This window comes from Garra rufa, chromosome 18 (genome assembly GCF_049309525.1).
Source record: "Garra rufa chromosome 18, GarRuf1.0, whole genome shotgun sequence".
NCBI lineage: Eukaryota > Metazoa > Chordata > Actinopteri > Cypriniformes > Cyprinidae > Garra > Garra rufa.
In genome coordinates this window covers 35582880-35602912 of record NC_133378.1, presented here as the reverse complement: position 1 = coordinate 35602912, position 20033 = coordinate 35582880, and the positions used below count along the sequence as shown (strand labels likewise).

Sequence of the window (20033 nt, the reverse complement as noted above, 5' to 3'; positions counted from 1 at the left end):
AACTTACCACTCAGCTTTGAGAGACTTCTTTGGAGCAGTCCCAGATTTTAAGTGATTGAAAGTTTTATGAACCCTTGCTAGTCAAGCACATTTCTGTACCCATGATTCTCTGCAAAGACCCAAACTGTTACCTAACTGAAACTGTGCTGTTTTTCCAGTAATCCCAACTGCAAATCCCAATTACGTTTACTCACAATCAACACTGATTCTCATCCCCTTATCTCTTTGAACAGGTTTACCCGATCAAACCCAAACCATGGGGATCGCCCTCTGCATTTAACCGGACATAAAAGGAGAAATATAATCCCAAAAAAAAGAAAAAACAGATAAGATGCTAAATGACCACTGAGACTCATGAAGAATAAGGAATTAAGAAGAGGAGATGAATGGAGCAGTCGCCCACACAGCGAGACAGAGCGTGAGTGAAGGTCGATCTTATTGTTCTTCCCCCTGTGGCAAACATTGTGACTAATAACGAAGTGAGGCACGATGAGTGGCCGTATCTGGGCTGCATTGCTCTTTCTGTGTGTGTGCTTGGAGCTCGGGGGAAGCAGTGCTCGTCTAAAAAGATGGAAGAGCGAGGAAAGCATAAGGAAAGGAACCGCGAGGAAAGAAAGTCAGGTGGAGCGTCTAGACATGAAGGAAAGGCAAAGTGAGATGCCATTTGCCAACACAGCAAGAATACCGAGTTTGGCACAGAGAAAAGAGGATCATTTGACGATTTCGCCAAAAAGCAACAAAGAGTCTTTATCAGGACTACGTCATGCACAGATTGAAGAAACTGCAAAATCGCAATTTGAAATCAGAGTGACTCCAGTTTCGCTGTCTGGCGCGAGTGTGAACACAGATTCTACTCTACATATTATGAATAATTATTATCCTAAATCCAAAGATATCTCTGAAACCACTAAGACGACAGTATCACCTCTTAGCCAGGACTCCAAAATATCTAGAATATCCCAAGATCGTTACGTAACTCCTGCAGTAGAGGAAACTAAAACTGACCGTTTACCAACTGACAGATCCACTCCGGATGACCCGTCGGATGCCAGCGGGATCCTTCTGAAGCCTCCATCTGGGTTAAATAGCAGCAGACAGGAAGTGCAGACTTTGATGATGGGCAACCAGGAGTCAGAAAGCAGTGGTGATTTTCACAGGACCTTTACTGGATCAAATCTGGAGATGCCTTTACAATCTCGCAAACGAAGAAGCTGGATCTGGAACCAGTTCTTTGTGATAGAGGAATATAGTGGACCAGAACCGGTGCTGATTGGACGGGTAAGGTGAACATTTGTGTAATTCATTGTTTATGCCTGCATGCTAATTTAAAATAATGACCAAGTTCATTTGATGAAATTGCAACTCATTTTACTTCTGAAATCCAGAGAGAATCAAGGTTACTGGAGATGAAAAATAAAATGGCTTGGTTATGGAAGATGAAAAGAAAGGTCTTTTCAGAAAAGGTTTTTGTAGAAATTGTGATAGGAAGAATTACAATTGCATATTCTTTGAAATAATGTGCATTGAAAAAAATTTCACAATAAGACCAGGAAATTGTGATTTTTTTAAATATTATCTTTAAAAGAGTAGAACACTGAAAAATAATAATTCTTTTATTTACTGACTCATTCATGAATCCTCATGTCGTACCAAGGCTGTATGACTCTGTCTATGTCTAAAACTTCTTTTGTGAGCAAAAAAGAAATGCATATGCACAACTTGTCAAAAGTTTGGAATAATTGAAAGCAGTCTCTTCTGCTCACCAATTTATTTAATTAAAAATACAGAAAAATTGTAATATTGTGAAATATTATTACAATTTGAAAAAGGTGTTTTCTATTTAAATATGTTTTAAAAATGTAATTTATGCTTGTGATGCAAAGCTGAATTTTTAGCACTATTATTCTTCAATGTCATTGATCCTTCAGAAATCATTTGAATATGCTGATTTGTTGCTTGATTATTATCAGTTTTTTATCAGTGCTTAATTATTTATATAGGTTCTTATTACTATCAAAAAAGCAGTGAAGCAATTTTATGCATTTTTGTCCAAGAAAATACCTTCTAGAAATGCTCTCTACCACTTGCAGCTGACTAAAAATAGTGAAGTTTTGAAAGTAACTCTAGTTTCATTGTCTGACACAAGTGTGAACACAGATTCTGCTTCACATTTTATGAATAATTATTATCCGAAATAAAACAAAAAACAAAAACAGAAATAATGAACAGTACCGCCTCTCAGTCAGAACTGCAAAATATATTTTTGTCCAATAAAATCCTACTAGAAATGCTTCCTACCTCTTGCAATCAACTAGCAATAGGAGCAATGCTTTTACAGTGACTACAGTTTTGTTGTCTGACACAAGTGTGAACACAGACTGTACTTCACATTTAATGAATAATAATTATGCCAAATCCAAATACAGTGGTCAACATTTGAAGTGGATCAAAACCTTTCATCAAAGTTGTCCTAAAACCAAAACAATACCTGTTCTTGTCTTAGGACAACTTTGATAAAAGGATTTGATCCACTTAAAATGTTGACTACAGTATATCCCAGAAAACATGAAGACAACAGTACCTTCTCTCAACTAGAACTCCAAAAAATATTTTTGTCTAATACCATTCTACTAGAAAGCAGTGAAGCGACTCTACAAAACATTAAAAAAAAATTCCAAACGTTTTTTTACAGAATGTTTATCCCTTTAAGGTTATGTTGAATTTTTTTTTTTAAATTTAAGCTTGCAAACAAGCCCACACTTTTCTCATTGCTAAGCAGTTGCTTACAAGGTCCATTTAGAAGGTTTTTTTTTTTTTATAAATAAATCAAGGCTATTGGCGGTTACCTTAGAGTTTATTAAACATGGGACTTGGACAGTAATTATTAGATGTCGCCAGAAAAAAGACAGCAAAATGCAATTACATGCTCGCTGGTCACATTTAGAATCACATCCACAGACAAAAGCATGCACTGAAAAACACAGATGCTCGCACACGCTCTTTGGTAATGAGCTGCACTGGATGGATCGCATTAGCTGCGATTCACACCGAGTAAGTTTGCCAGCTGCTTATACAGAACCCAAGGCTTTAAAGAGTCTGGCACTAAACCAACACGAGATCCAGAGAGCGCACCTCATAAATGTTGCATCCGCTTCTCTGCTTGTCACTGTGCTGACACTGTATCCGAGTAAATGTTTATCCGATGGGCCAGGACATGCTGTTGTCACTGTTGTTGTTCATCACGACATGTCATTTACCTGTGCGCGATCCAGAGAACTGCACTGTGAATCAGTTATGGCTGAATGGAGGGCAACCGTCTCGGAGACAAAGCTGAACTTGACCGTTGCAGTGCTGCAAGGCGAAACACAAGGCCAGACACAAGCACTGACATTGATGTATGAACTGGGAACTTTCCTATTGGATTTGTTGTAAAGCAATTGAATCGGTGGGTTGTTTAACATGACAAATAGGCTTGGTTAGATGCAGTGCAGGTGAAGACCTCATGAAATCAAAATGAGAGTTTAGTCTGTTAGATTTGAGGCTGATCTGTAAGCAAGTGTATTCTTAAATGTTTACTAAATTAACTTAATTTAGCAGATTTATAGTTTTTATGCATTTTTGTCCAAGAAAATACCTTCTATTAATGCTTTCTATCACTTGCAGCTGAGTAAAAATAGTAGAGTTCTACTTCATGTTTTATGAATAATTATGATCCAAAATCTAAAAAAAAAAAAACAGTACCGTCTCTCAGTCAAAACTCCAAAATATATTATTATCCAATAGAATCCAATAAAAAGAAATGCTTCCTACCTCTTGCAATCAACTAGCAATAGGAGCAATCATGTTTTCACAGTGACTCAAGTTTTTTTTGTCTGACACAAGTGTGTACACAGATTGTACTTCACATTTTATGAATAATTATTATGGCAAATCCAAATACAGTAGTCAACATTTGAAGTGGATCAAAACCTTTCATCAAAGTTGTCCTAAAACCAAAACAATACCTGTTCTTGTCTTAGGACAACTTTGATAAAAGGTTTTGATCCACTTAAAATGTTGACTACAGTATTTCCCAGAAATAATAATGACAACAGTACCGTCTCTCAACTAGAGCTCCAAAATATTTTTTGTCCAATAAAATCCTACTAGAAATGCTTCCTTCCTCTTGCAATCAACTAGCAATAGGAGCAGTGTTTTCACAGTGACTCCAGTTTTGTTGTCTGACACAAGTGTGAACACAGATTGTACATCACATTTTATGAATAATTATTATGGCAAATCCAAATACAGTAGTCAACATTTGAAGTGTATCAAAACCTTTCATCAAAAGTTGTCCTAAAACCAAAATAATACCCATTCTTGTCAAAAGACCAGCTATAGGAGTGAATCATGTTCTCACAAGTGTGAACACAGATTCTACTTCACTTTCACTTTCTACTAATTATTACTAATTAATTATATTCAAAGATATCCCAGAAATCATGAAGAAATACTAGAAATACTTTCTACCACTTGCAATCAATTAACAATAGTAGCAAATCATGTTTTCACAGTGAATCTAGTTTTGTTGTCTAACACAAGTGTGAACAGCAATTCTACTTCACATTTTATGAGTAATTATTATCCCAAATCCAAAGATATCCTGGATATTATAAAGACAACAGTACCGCCTCTCAGCCAGAACTCCAGAATATATTTTTGTCCAATAAAATCCATCTAGAAATGCTCTCTACCACTTGCAGTTGACTAGCAATAGTTGCAAATCATGTTTTCACAGTGACTTCAGTTTCATTGTCTGACAAAAGCGTGAACGCAGATTCTACTTCACATTTTAGGAATAATTATTATACAAAATCAAAAATATCCCAGAAATCACAAAGAGAACAGTATTACCTAGCAACTAGCAATTGATTCATGATTTCAAATGTGAACACAGATTCTATTTCCCAGTTTATGAATAATTATCCTAAATCCAAAGACATCTTAATAAATCACAAATACAACAGTATCGCATTTCAGCCAGAACTCCAAAATATATTTTGTCTAATAAAATCCTTTTAGAAATGCTCTTTACCATATGCAGTTGACAAGCAATAGTAGCAAAGTGACTCCGGTTTTATTGTCTGACACAAGTTTAAACACCAATTCTACTTCACATTTTATGTATAATTATTTTCCAAAATTCAAAGATATCTTAAAAAATAACAAAGGCAACAGGATCATCTCTCAGCCAGAACTCTAAAATACATTGTTGTCCAATAAAATGCCTTCTAGAAATGTTTTTTACCACTTGCAATCGACTATCAATTGTAGTAAATAATGTTTTTGTCATGTTGTGATGTAAACTGAACGCTTTTTGCTATTTTGGCTAAAAAATGGATAAACCTGTTGATAAATCCAGCCTCAATTTTCTTCTTTAAATACGAAATGTGTCTACACAGGACAAGAAATGTCATTTGTTAGACCAATACATGAAATAATAAGAAATACAACTGTTCAAAAGTTACAACTTTCACTCAGCAAGGATGCATTAAATTTATCAGATGTGATAGTGAAGACATTTATAATTTCAGAAAAGGTGTCAGTTTTTTGATAATAATAAGAAATGTTTTTTGAGACAAACCTTTGAACTGTAGTATAGACTATGTCTTGTTTTTTTTATTCGGCCAATGATGGAGGTGCAGAAAATGACACACTTCACACACCTAAAAGATTCATAGCCATCATAGCCTTTGCTCTACAATCAAAAAGGAACCACTTAGGTCCTTTTAGACATTACAATATCCTCCAAGTGTAGATATGCATATTGGAAGCAACTATTGAATATTTTATTTTCCCAAGGATCCCAAGGTCTGCATTTATTATTGAGAAGTTGAGTGTACACATATGTGCGTGAGTGTGTTTAGGTTTTTCATGTGCATTTTTCCCTCATTTGAAATCATTAGTGGAGGAATTGTGCGTAGGAGAGAAATGCATGTGGTGTTTCTGAAAGAACAAATGTGGACACTGGAGAATCAAAAAGAGGGAGAAATAGATAGATCAAGGAGAAGAGTGTACAACGGTGTGGATGAAAGAAAATAAGAAGTGGGGAGGGGTTTTTCCTGCTGGGAAACTCATCAGAGATCATTTCCCAAATTGTGTTCTTTTTTTTACCATCTCTCTCTTTTTTTGTCTCTAAATTTGTTTTGTTTTTTTGCGTATTGGATTCATTTCATTCCCACAGTGAAACATTTTAGTGTACAGATGACTGCAGTAGAGCAATTAAAGCACAAATCTGACAGAGGATGATTATGAGATTTATATAACAGATTTGAGAGGAGGTAAAAAAGAAACAGAGAAAATGGGTTGCGGAAATACAGATTGAGGTTAAAGACGATCAAATCAAGTACTTCTGCTGCACTAGTTAATCTGAACAATTCTGCCCTACAAACTGACTTTTTGGATTGTGCAACTTGTTAAAGCAATAATTGATCCAAATAATTGCAATAATTGATCCAAAAAGGAACTAAACTCCAAAATACATATTACATTTTCCAGTGTGAACACAGATTCTACTTCACATTTTATGAACACAGATTCTACTAATTATTATCCCAAATCCAAAGATATCCCAGAAATCATGAAGATAACAGAAGATAACATGAAGATAACTTCTAAAAATGCCTTCTAAAAATGTTCTCTGCCACTTGCAGTTCACTAACAATAGCAAATCATTTTTTCGCAGTGACTTCAGTTTCATTATCTGGCATAAGTGTGAACACTTCACATTATGGATAATTATCCCAAATCCAAAGATAACCCAGAAATTACAAAGACATCAGTTTTGCCTCTTAGTCAGAACTCTAAAATACTTTTTTTATCCAATAAAATCCCACTAGAAATACTTTCTACTACTTACAATCAACTAGCAGTAGGAGTGAATCATGATTTCACAGTGACTCCAGTTTTGTTGTCTGACACAAGTGTGAACAGAGATTCTACTTCACATGTTATGAATAATTATTATCCCAAATCCCCCAAAAATCCCAGAAATCATAAAGACAACAGTATTGCGTCTAAGTCAGAACTTCAAAATACATTTTTGTCCAATAAAATCCTACCAGAAATGCTTTTTTCCACTTGGAATCAACTAGCAATAGATGTGAAATACAGATTGAGGTTAAAGATGGTGTCTCAAATCAACTACTTCTACTGCACTAGTTAATCTGAACAATTCTGCCCTACAACCTGGCTTTTTTTTTTTTTTTTTTTTTTTGGATTGTGCAACTTGTTAAATCAATAATTTACCCAAAAATGAACTAAACTCCAAAATACATATTGAATTTTTAAGTGTGAACACAGATTCTACTTCACATTTTATGAATAATTATTCCCAAGTCCAAAGACATCCCAGAAATCTGAAGAAAATATCAGTACTGCTACTCAGCCAGAACTCCAAAATATTTGTTTTGTCCAATAAAATCCATAAAATGCTTTCTACCACTTGTAATGGACCAACAACAGTAGTGAATCATGTTTTCACAGTGACTCCAGTTTTTTGTTGTCTGACAACAAAAAATCCCAAATCCAAAATATCCCAGAAATCATGATGATAACAGTGCCGCCTCCCAGTCAGAACTCAAAAATATATTTTTACCCAATAAATGCCTTCAAAAAATTCTCTCTGCCACTTGCAGTTCACTAACAACAGTAGTGAATCATGTTTTTATAGTGACTTCAGTTTCATTATCTGGCAAATGTGTAAACACCTCACATTTTATGGATAATTATCCCAAATCCAATGATATCCCAGAAATTACAAAGACAACAGTTTTGCCTCTCAGCCAGAGCTCCAAAATACATTTTTGTCCAATAAAACCCCACTAGAAATACTTCCTACCACTTGCAACCAACTAGCAATAGCAGCAAATCATGTTTTCACAGTGAGTTTAGTTTTGTTGTCTAACACAAGTGTGAACACAGATTCTACTTCACATTTTCTGAATAATTATTGTCCCAAATTAAAAAAATATCCCAGAAATCACAAAGACAACAGTATTACCTATCAGCCAGAACTCAAAAATACATTTTTGTCCAATAAAATCCTACCAGAAATGTGTTTTTTTTTTCCACTTGGAATCAACTAGCATTTGATGTGAAATACAGATTGAGGTTAAAGATGGTGTCTCAAATCAAGTACTTCTGCTGCACTAGTTCATCTGAACAATTCTACAAATCCCTACAAACTGACTTTTTGGATTGTGCAAATTGTTAAAGCAATAATTGATCCAAAAATGAACAAAACATTTAATCTCCCTGAGGCCATTCAAGAGGTAGATGAGCTTGTTTTCTGATCAGAACAGATTTGGAGAAATTTAGCATTGTATCACTTGCTCACCAATGAATGCTCTTGCAGTGACTGCCATCAGAATGACAGTCCAAACTGTCAAGTAATCCACGCCCTTCTTCTATTCCACTACATGCCACTCATTGTTTTACATTCATTTCAGCCCAAAACAAAACTTTTAATGTAGGCTCGTGTGTAGACATTTTTAGACATGACCCTTTCATTTACCATTTTGTGTGATTTGATAAAAACCACTTGAATCCCTATGTGTCTCCTTTCAAATATCACATAGAGTTTCTATTTTTAAATCAGGCATAACTCTCAGATATCATTTAGATTTTTATTAAAGCTTGAGCTGTGACTGATTTTGTGTTTTTCTTGTCAATAGTGCTTGATAAGTACTAACCACATAATACATCTTGTAGATTTCATTGCATTTACACTGCAACGACACACATAGTTGTTATGTTTGCTTGACAATCGCCTGAGATTAGAATAATGCAGTGTATGATTTGGTGGAAGAGCTGTTTTTATTCCATTAAATTTCGCTTCTAGTCTACTTTGGTGTCTTTCATCAAATTGCTGTTGCCGCTGCTTCACATCGTGCCTAATAACACCCTGTACTTGTGGTAAAATCATAGCGCTTTAGCCGCTGACAACATGTCAGCGACCAACATAGAATAAGAGCTTGTGATGGGTTTGCATAGAGCGGGAAAGCGAGCTGGAAAATCTGGATGAGACAGTGGTTGAGCAGACGTGGGCGGCAGTTTGTGATGTTTCTTTTTGCTCACATGTCCCACTGCTTGTCTCGGCCTTTTCTTGCGCTCTTCCGTTTTCTCGCAGTTTCTTTGGCTGATTGTCATTGTAGTTGCTAGTTTGACCAGTTGCAGGTGTGTCTTGCAGTATCATTGTAAAAAAAAAAAAAAAAAAAAAAAAAAATATATATATATATACACACACACACTAACACACTGTTGGTCAAAAGTTTGGAATCAGTAAGATTTTTAGTGTATTTTAAATAAGTTTCTAATGCTCATCGAGACTGCATTTATTTGATCAAAAATACAGAAAAAAATATTTAAAAAATATATATATTGTGAAATATTATTATGTTGTAAAATAATGTTCTTATATTTTAATATACATAAAAGTCAAATTTATTTATGTGATCAAAGCTAAATTTTCAGCATCATTACTCCAGTATTTAGTGTCACATGATACTCCAGAAATCATTCTATATGCTGAATGATAGCTTTGCATCACAGGATAAAAAAATATTTTAATGTATTTTAAAATAGAAACCATAATTTTATATTGTAATTACATTTACATATATAATATGATTTGATATTATATTTAAACCTTTTTTAAACATTGCTTTTCTTTCTTATGCCTTTTAATAAAATTATAATAAATAAAACCTTAAAAAACTTTTACATTTATTATTATTATTATTATTATTATTATTATTTATTTTTTATTTTTTATTTTTATTTTTTATTTTTTTTATCACCATCACTGGCACATTTTTTGGCTATAATTTATAAAGTAATATAAAATAAAATAGCTTAATTGCTACATGATAATTAATTAATTTATTGTATTGTTTGATTTTTTAATAATAATGATAATAATAATGATAATAATAATAATAATAATAATAATAATAATTTATTTTTACTATCATTGCTGGCCTTTTTTACTGTTGTTGTTTCTGTTATTTTGTTATTTTTATTTATTACTATAATTATTTTCTTTACTATGGTACCTCTGCTTTGGTAAAATAAAATAAATAAATATATTAAATTAAATGCTTAATTTCTAAATTATTATTACTCAATATTCAGTCAGTATAATAATTCTATTTATTGTACTGTATTGTTTTATTTTTAAACTCTTCTTTAAAATTATTGTAGTATTTTATAAATATAGACATTTTTATAATACTATCATTTTGTTTTTCCACCTTTCTCTGTGGTTGTTTATTTTTAATGTTAAGTAAATTTAAAATAAATAAAAAGAGAATTCAGTAATTAAATAAATTATTTTAAGTATTCAAAAATGTATTTTTACCATCATCGCTGGCCTTTTTCCTGTAGTTGTTTCTGTTATGTTTATTGAAAAACAAAACAATAGCAATAAATAAAAAGAAATAGAGAATTTATAATTTATTTAATGATTTTAATGATTCAATAATTGATACATTTTAAAACTGTTTATTTTTGCTTTTTTATTATCAGTAGCACCTTTGCTTTGTCTACACTGGAGAAAAAAATAAATAAAATAGAGTACAATAAATATTTTATATTACTGAGGGATTTTTACTTAATCATTCAATAATTAAAATAGTTTTGTATTAGATAGTTTGACTACTCGTTTCACTAGTCCAAACATTTTGTACATAAAAACACATTGCATTATGAGATTTATTACCTGCTTGCTGCATATTTTGAGAAATATAGGTCATTTTTCTATGTAAAAAGAGAACAAGTAAGAGTACTATATATCATTTTAAGTACTATAATTATGCAATTTTTTCACATCCGAGAAAAAGCTTCTGAACACTTGCGCTGAAGGAGGCAGTGTTCATTCCATCAGTTTGCTGTTAGTTGGCAGCTTTATAGACGTCCAGTTGTCACCTTTTAGCTTGAGTTATTATTGAGGAGGGAAAGCTAGAGATGGTTTTGGCGGTCCTGAGCTGTAGTGGTGGGTTTATCGCTGCATGTTTACTCAGGCTTGGACTTTTGGAAGCTTTTGGCAGCTCTTTGCTGTGTGTGTGTGTGTGTGTGTGTGTGTGTGTGTGTGTGTGTGTGTGTGTGTGTGTGTGTGTGTGTGTGTGTGTGTGTGTGTGTGTGTGTGTGTGTGTGTGTGTTAAGCTGAGGGTCTTAATTTAAGTGTAGGCAAGAAACCTGCCCATCACTAGACCATGAGCGGAGCTGAAGCCCCTCTTAGCGTGTGGTCAGATTTGATACACTGTCTGTAAGTGGCGCGATACACTCCCTGAACAAAGTGTGTGCTGCGTACATGTCTGTTCCTACATGATTGTGTTTCTGTGTATGTAGCGTAAATTTTTATTTGTGCATTGTGTTTATCTGTAAACCCTAAAAAATGCTGAGTTAAAAACCCATCACTGGTTGAAATTTGGACAAACTCAGCGATTGGGTTGTTTTGACCCAAGCGGTTGGGTTGAGTAGTTTTCTAGGTAGTTTTATTTAACTCATCTATTGCTTAAAAATTACTATATTTCTTGCTTAAAATGAACCCAAATAGGTTGAAAATTATGTTTATTTATATAGTAAGTAAATTAACATTTATTAATAAGGTAAAAAATAATAACCAAGTAAAATGTTTGTCTTGACAAACTTTAAGTTGGCCTGAGAAAGCCTGATCAGAAAGTTTAAAATGTTTTAAAGTTTTAAAAAGTTTGTAAAAGTTTTTAAAAGTTTTTTTTTTTTAAAGGTGGTAAAAGTTTTTCAGTCTGGAGAAGATTGAAAGCTTGAATACTTTGAAGGCAATACAGTCTGTCACATAGATGGATAAATGGATAGATAGCACGTTTAGCAAGTTACTAGCATGTTGCTAGCATGTTTCTAGTACAATTACCATGTTACTAGCATGTTTCTAGCATTATTAGCATGTTTAGGCACTCATGTTTCTAGCATGATTAGCATGTTGGTAGCATGGTGTAGCATTATTACCATGATTAGCAAGTTACTAGCATGTTGTTAGCATTTTTCTAGCATGATTACTATGTAGTGTCTAGCATGATTAACATGTTGTTAGCATGTGTCTAGCCTGATTAGTATGTTGTTACCATGTTTCTAGCATGATTAGCATGTTGTCAGCATGTTTCTAACATGATTAGTATGTTACTAGCATGTTGTTAGCATGATTAGCATTTTGATAGCATGTTTCTAACATGATTAGCAAGGCACTCTCATGTTTCTAGCATGATTAGTATGTTACTACTGTGTAGCTAGCATGATTACAATGTTGCTAGCATGATATTAGCATGACTAGCATTATTAACAAGTTACTAACATGTTCTTAGCATGTCTCTAGCATGATTAAAATGTTGTTAACATGTCTAGCCCGGTTGTTAGTATGTTTCTAGCATGATTAGCATGTTGTTAACATGTTTAGCCTGATTAGTATGTTGTTAGCATGTTTTTAGCATGATTAGCATGTTGTTAAGATGTCTAGCCCGATTAGTATGTTACTACGGTGTAGCTAGCATGATTAGAATGTTGCTAGCATGATGTTACCATGACTAGCAATATTAACAAGTTACTAACATGTTCTTAGCATGTCTCTAGCATGATTAACATGTTGTTAACATGTCTAGCCCGATTATTATGTTGTTAGCATGTTTCTAGCATGATTAGCATGTTGTTAACATGTCTAGCCTGATTAGTATGTTGTTAGCATGTTTCTAGCTTGATTAGCATGTTGTTAACATGTCTAGCCCGATTAGTATGTTGTTAGCATGTTTCTAGCATGATTAGCATGTTGTCAAGATGTTTCTAACATGATTATCATGTTGCTAGTGTGTTGTTAGCATGATTAGCATTTTGATACCATGTTTCTAGCATGATTAGCAAGACACTCCCATGTTTCTAGCATGATTAGTATGTTACTACTGTGTAGCTAGCATGATTAGAATGTTGCTAGCATTATGTTAACATTACTAGCATGATTAACATTATTATCATGTTGTTAACATGTTTCTAGCCCGTTTAGATGATTAACATGCTTCTAACATGATTAGCATGTTTCTAACATAATTAGCAAATTATTAACATGTTTCTAACAAGTTATTAGCATGTTACTAGCATTATTAGCATTTCGTTAACCTGTTTCTAGCATGTTTCTAACATGATTAGCATGTTACTAACATGTTGCTAGCATGATTAGAATATCACTAGCATGATATTAGCATTACTAGCCTGTTGTTACCATGATTAGCAAGTTATTAGCATGTTTCTACCATTGTTAGCATGTTAACTTGATTCTAGTGGCTAGGCTTGGATAGAAGCCAACTTAATTAAAGAAACAAATGCTATGTGCAAATGCTAAACTTGCTGGGAACTAATTTCAGGCGCTGCGTGATATTACTGCGCCTGCTGCGTCCATTTTACGGCAGCAAACTTCCTTGACTATTACGCCAGAATGGAAGTATAGTTCCTAATCTTATCGGCCTAGAAAATCGCAGCTTTACATTTTCCACCGCTATTAGTACACAATACAACTACAGAAGAGTCAAGTTTTAAACAGGACAAATGCCGAAACTCGTTGGTCATTTTTGAACGCGATGCTATTGGTCTAGTAGGATTCAATGATCTATGCTAAGCTATGCTAAAAGTGATATCGCCAGAACAGGAGAACGGCTGAATGGATTTCAAAACAGTAAAACTCAACTTATTAACTCGGGGGAAGCTTGAGAATGAGCCTATTTCCAAAAAAAGTGGAGTGTTCCTTTAAATAATAAATATTATTTTTAAATGGCTTATTATTAAATGTTCACATTTTAATTCTTGCCGATGCCTCTAGTAATTATGTGTCTGATTTTTCCAACTTATTTTGGGTTCATTTTAAGCCAGCCATATAGTAATTTTTAAACAATAGTTGAATTAAATAAAACTACCCAAAAGTTTGGATTAAACATTAATATATGCAATGGTCAAGTGTCCTAATACATTTGTCCATATAGCAGTCCACAAACTGACACTCTTTTCCTTTTGTTTACAGGCAAAATATTGCTAACATAGCCAAAATTTTGCTCGAGTTTGTGCAGCACCATTTCAATTTCACGTATCAATGAGGATGTCAGAACGTGTTGTGATTGATAAACGTAAAGCGCTGCCAATCGTGTGCTGTCATAAGACATGTTTCACAGAGTTTGACATAGAAGACACACAGTGATGTCGCACGGTCTGCCTTGGCTTTTACCCAAAATCTCATTGGGGTCGTATCATACAATCTGACAAGCAACAGCCGCAACAGACAGAAAGCAATCACACAGTCCTCCTTGTTTCATTTTGGAAGATTGGAGCTTCTGTAATATATTTACAAACTCGCTGACAGCGGTCCCAAACCCGGCACACTGACAAATGTTCTCTGAAATTCAGGGAATTCATCCTTGAATTCCTAAGAGTGCGGAACCGAAGACAAATTCAGCCGCGAGTGATGTGAAGTGGGAAAGATTTACACTTCCTGCAGTCAGAGAGACTTCCTGTCCTGAGGGGGTCACACAGGAGGCACGCTTGGTTGATTTTGGGAGGCAATAAAGCAAACATTGCTGTGTGTCAGACGAGGAAAAGAGCACGGCATCAAAGAGCAGCTTAGAGGAGCTTCTCTTTCTCTCTCTCTCTGTGGTGAGCTACATGAAGCCGCGGGCTGAGCGCTCTGCGTTCACGCGTGTGTGAGTTCCAGAACACAGCATGACCATGATGTCAAAGCACATTCACTGCCTATTACTCTAACCAGTCAAAACACACACAAACACAGACGTACACTTATTTGGAGCCAACGTGAAATCAAAATGGACCCTATATTTGCTGGTCTTATTTTGTGCAATTCATCTACTTTTTCCCTGTTGAACATTTTGAAATAACAGGTCATGTTACAGAATTGAAACGGGTTGCAAATTAATTGTATGGTTTTTGACTGAAAAATAATGACTGGAAATAATAGATTACACAATTCACATTTAATGCAACACTTGCTGTGTTCCATAAATGACTATTTAAAGTTCAAAGCTTCAACTCGAAATAACAGAAACAACAACAGAAAGAAGATGTAATTAAAAAGTAATTAAAATAGTTTTCTGTTAGTAAACAGAAATGGTAACTTTTTTTTTTAATATAGCCAAAGCAAAGGTCCCATATATTTTATATATTTATAAAATACTATACAAATTTTAAAAATAACAATAAAATAAATAGACAATATTAAGTATTAAGTAATATTAAATATTGGGAAATAATCATTTAGTAATTTAAAATGTTCACTGTTTATTTTATTCTATGTTGCTTTAGGAAATAAAATAAAATAAAATAAAATAAAATATATAATTTTATATAATACTCTTCTGGAAATGCAGGTTTTCATAGTGTTTCTGTGGGAATCTTTGCCTATTTTATCCAGTAGAGCATTTGTGTGGTCCTGGCTCACAATATCCATCCCAGTCTATCCCCAAGGTATTTGATGGAGTCGAGGTCAGGAATCACTGCAGGTCAGTCAAGTTTGTCAAACTCATCCAACCATGTCTTTATGAACCTTGCTTTGTGCACTTTCCCAAACTCTTCCCACAAAGTTGGAAGCATACAGTAGCATTGCCCAAAATGTCTTGTTATGCTGAAGCATTAATATTTGCCTTCAGTGGAAGAAAAACAGCCCCATACCACTATTCCTCCTTCACCAGACTTTACAGTTGGCAGTCAGACAGGTAACATTCTCCTGGCATACACCAAACCCAGACTCACCTATCAGACTGGCACACATAGAAGTGTGATTCATCACTCTGAAGAACAGGTTTTCACTGCTTTAAAATCCAGTGGCGGCCTGCTTTAAACCACTCCATCCAGCACTTGGCATTGTACTTGGTGATGAGAGGCTTGCATGCAGCTGCTCAGCCATGGAAGCCCAGTCCATGAAGCTCAATTCCATGATATTAATGCCAGAAGAAGGTTTGAGCTCTTCAGCTTTTACACACCATGTGCCTCAGCACTCTATCCATCAATCCATCTGTCGTGCCATCCATCCACCCATCCATCCATGCATTGGTCCATCCATCTACTGTTCCATCTATCTATCTATGATGGTTGGTTTGTTGGTCCATAAATCCATCCATCATTCATTCGTTCGTTGTTCCATCCATCCATCATTTGTTCGTTCTTTGGTTCATCCATCCATCCATCCATCATTCATTTGTTCATTTGTTCGTTGATCCATCCATCCATCCATCATTCATTCGTTCGTTGATCCATCCATCCATCAATCCATCATTCATTCATTCGTTTGTTCATTGGTCCATCCACCTATCCATCATTCGTTTTTTAATTGGTCCATCATTCATCCATCAATCATTTGTTCGTTCATTGGTCTATCCATCCATCCATCATTTGTTCGTTTATTCACTGTTTCATCCATCCGTCTATCATTCGATCATTTGCTGGTTCTTCCATCCATCCTTCCATCATTTCATCCATTACCCATCCATCCATCCATCCATTCATCATTTGTTCATTCGTTGGTCCATCCGTCTATCCATCCATCCATCCATCATTTGTTTGTTTGTTTCCTTGTCCATCTATCATTTGTTCATTTATTGTTCTGTCCGTCCATCCATCTATCCATCATTCATTTGTTCATTGGTCCATCCATTCATCCATCCATTCATCCATCTATTATTCGTTCAATCATTGGTCCATCCATCCGTCCATCATTCATTTGTTTGTTCATTGGTCCATTCATCCATCCATCCATCCTTACATCATTCATCCATCCATTATTTCGTTCATCATCCAACCATCCATCATTCGTTTGTTTGTTGGTCGGTCCATTCATCCATCCATGCATAATTCGTTCGTTAGTTCGTTGGTCCATCCATCTATCATTCTTTTTTTTCATTGGTCCATCCATCTATCATGTGTTCTTTTGTTGGTCCGTCCATCCATCCATCCATCTATCATTCGCTTGTTTGTTCATTGGTCTATCCATCTATCATTTGTTCATTTGCTGGTCCGTCCATCCATCCATCATTTCATTCATTACCCATCTATACAATCATTTGTTTGTTCATTGGTCCATCCATCCATACATCTATCATCTGTTCTTTTATTGGTTCTTCCATCCATCCATTCATTCATCATTTGTTTATTCGTTGGTCCATCCACCCATCATTAATTTGTTTGTTCATTGATCCATTCATTCATCCATCATTTGTCCATTCATTTATTCATCCATTATTCTTTCATTTATTGATCCACTCATCCATCATTCATTTGTTTGTTCATTGGTCCATTCATCCATCCATCCATCAATCCATCTATCATTTGTTTGTTCAGTGGTCAATCCATCCATCTATCATTTGTTTGTTAGTTTGTTAGTTGGTCCATCGTTTCATCATCCATCTATTATTTCATCCATCCATCCATCTGTCATTTGTTTGTTTGTTGGTCCATTCATCCATCCATTCATCTATTGTTACATCATCCATCCAACATTTCATCCATCATACATCCATCCATCATTCGTTCATTCCTTGGTCCATTTATCCATCCATCATTTGTTCATTGTTCGTTGGTCCATCCATCCATCATTCGTTTGTTCACTGGTCTATCCATCCATCCACCCATCATTTGTTTGTTCACTGGTCTGTCCATCCATCCATCCACCCATCATTTGTTTGTTCACTGGTCTGTCCATCCATCCATCCATCCATCATTCGTTTGTTCACTGGTTTATCCAGCCATCCATCCATCTATCCATCATTCATTTGTTCATTGGTCCATCCATCCATCCATCCATCCATCCATCATTTGTTTGTTCACTGGTCTATCCAGCCATCCAGCCAGCCAGCCATCCATCCATCCATCCATCATTTCTTTGTTCACTGGTCTATCCAGCCATCCATCCAGCCAGCCATCCATCCATCCATCATTTGTTTGTTCACTGGTCTATCCAGCCATCCAGCCAGCCATCCATCCATCCATCCATCATTTGTTTGTTCTCTGGTCTATCCATCCATCCATCCATCCATCATTTGTTTGTTCACTGGTCTATCCAGCCATCCATCCAGCCATCCATCCATCCATCCATCCATCCATCATTTGTTTGTTCACTGGTCTATCCAGCCATCCATCCAGCCAGCCATCCATCCATCCATCATTTGTTTGTTCACTGGTCTATCCAGCCATCCATCCATCCATCATTTGTTTATTCACTGGTCCATCCATCCATCCATCCATCATTTGTTTGTTCACTGGTCTATCCAGCCATCCAGCCAGCCATCCATCCATCCATCATTTGTTTGTTCTCTGGTCTATCCGTCCGTCCGTCCATCCATCCATCCATCCATCCATCATTTGTTTGTTCACTGGTCCATCCATCCAGCCAGCCATCCATCCATCCATCCATCATTTGTTTGTTCACTGGTCTATCCAGCCATCCATCCAGCCAGCCATCCATCCATCCATCATTTGTTTGTTCACTGGTCCGTCCGTCCATCCATCCATCCATCCATCCATCCATCCATCCATCCATCCATCCATCCATCCATCCATCCATCCATCCATCCATCCATCCATCCATCCATCCATCCATCCATCCATCCATCCATCCATCCATCCATCCATCCATCCATCCATCATTTGTTTGTTCACTGGTCTATCCAGCCATCCAGCCAGCCATCCATCCATCCATCATTTGTTTGTTCTCTGGTCTATCCAGCCAGCCAGCCATCTATCCACCATTCTTTTGTTCACTGGTCGAACCATTTATTTATCCAGCCATCCATCCAAAAAAAATTTAATTACTTGCATGAATTTAGTTGAATTTCATTTATTCATATAATTCTATTTTTTATTCAATTTCAAATTGCATTTCTGCCTCATGTTTGTAAAATACTATCAATATATATGTATATAATGCTTCCTGGATTCGATTTAAATAAGAAACTGAAATGGATTTCAATTCTGAATTTTATTTTAACAGCTGAGAACTAAGAATTCATATCATGTATTTCCAGGAGGTCCTTCACCCTCCGTACAACAGCCATTCAGATGATTGTAATGCTACTGTACCAGACAGCTTTCTTCAGGCTTTATAGACCTATGTTTTTAGTTTCAGTAGCACTGGTGAAAACTGTTCGACTATGTCTGAGTAGTTTCAGACCCGCTGATCATGTCCGTCCTTTCTCTCTAATGTCAGAATAAATGCATTTGTCTCTCACACTCCTCAGATCAGCGGGGTTTTGCCACTCTGACTGGTGCTAATATCTATTAGAGCTGATTTTGAGATCTACTCGAATGCTTTGTTCTGTGTGATTCTCCCTTTCTTTCTTCAGAAGAGAGACTCCTCCTCTGCCTCTCACTGTCACACATACATGCTCTCTCTCTGACTACAAATGGCTTCGGAGTGCACTAAAGAAAAGCACTCGCCGTACCTCAGAGCTCTTATTATGATCAAAAGCCTTCATGTCTCTCAAATTTTCAACCAACCAGAAGATAGTACGAGTATCTCAGAATGTATTCGCAATGCCACACTACTATGCAACGTTGGGGAGCAGCTAAATAAAAGTCCTATTGCACATGTGTTCAGTAGTGTAACATTTGAGCTGCAGTGGTTTTCCAAAAACAGGCCACTTTTCTCATCTAGTAGCAGTATAGCGTGACAAAACACCACATAGCTGGAATTGTAGTGATGCTAAAAAGTCATTTTTTTTTTTGTTTATAAATAGCATGCAGTAAGTCCATTGCAAACATAGCATCTGTCTGTGTGAGTGAATGCAGGGCTGTTCCTCTAGCAAGCGTGTGTTCCATAGAAGGACGAGTGTTAATATGGGATTATGAGTCCATGTTCTTACCTCACTTATTTAAAACACTCTGACAGCTTGTGCACTCGTGTTCTGCTACGGCTGAGCGCTGCCATCTCTGAATATACAGCTCCGGTCTGATGTATGCTAATGCATCTGTGTGTGTATTAA

At 35.6% G+C, this 20033-nt stretch overlaps 1 protein-coding gene across 1 annotated transcript in view; it reads left to right on the top strand.

The window, feature by feature from the left end:
- The window catches only part of cdh24a (cadherin 24, type 2a), a 97925-nt gene that overhangs the window by 18627 nt on the left and 59265 nt on the right, over positions 1-20033 (top strand). The window contains exon 2 of the mRNA XM_073822735.1: positions 234-1278. Within this exon, the coding sequence (XP_073678836.1) occupies positions 490-1278 (789 nt within the window). The 5' untranslated portion in view covers positions 234-489. The remainder of the gene's footprint in view (positions 1-233; positions 1279-20033) is intronic.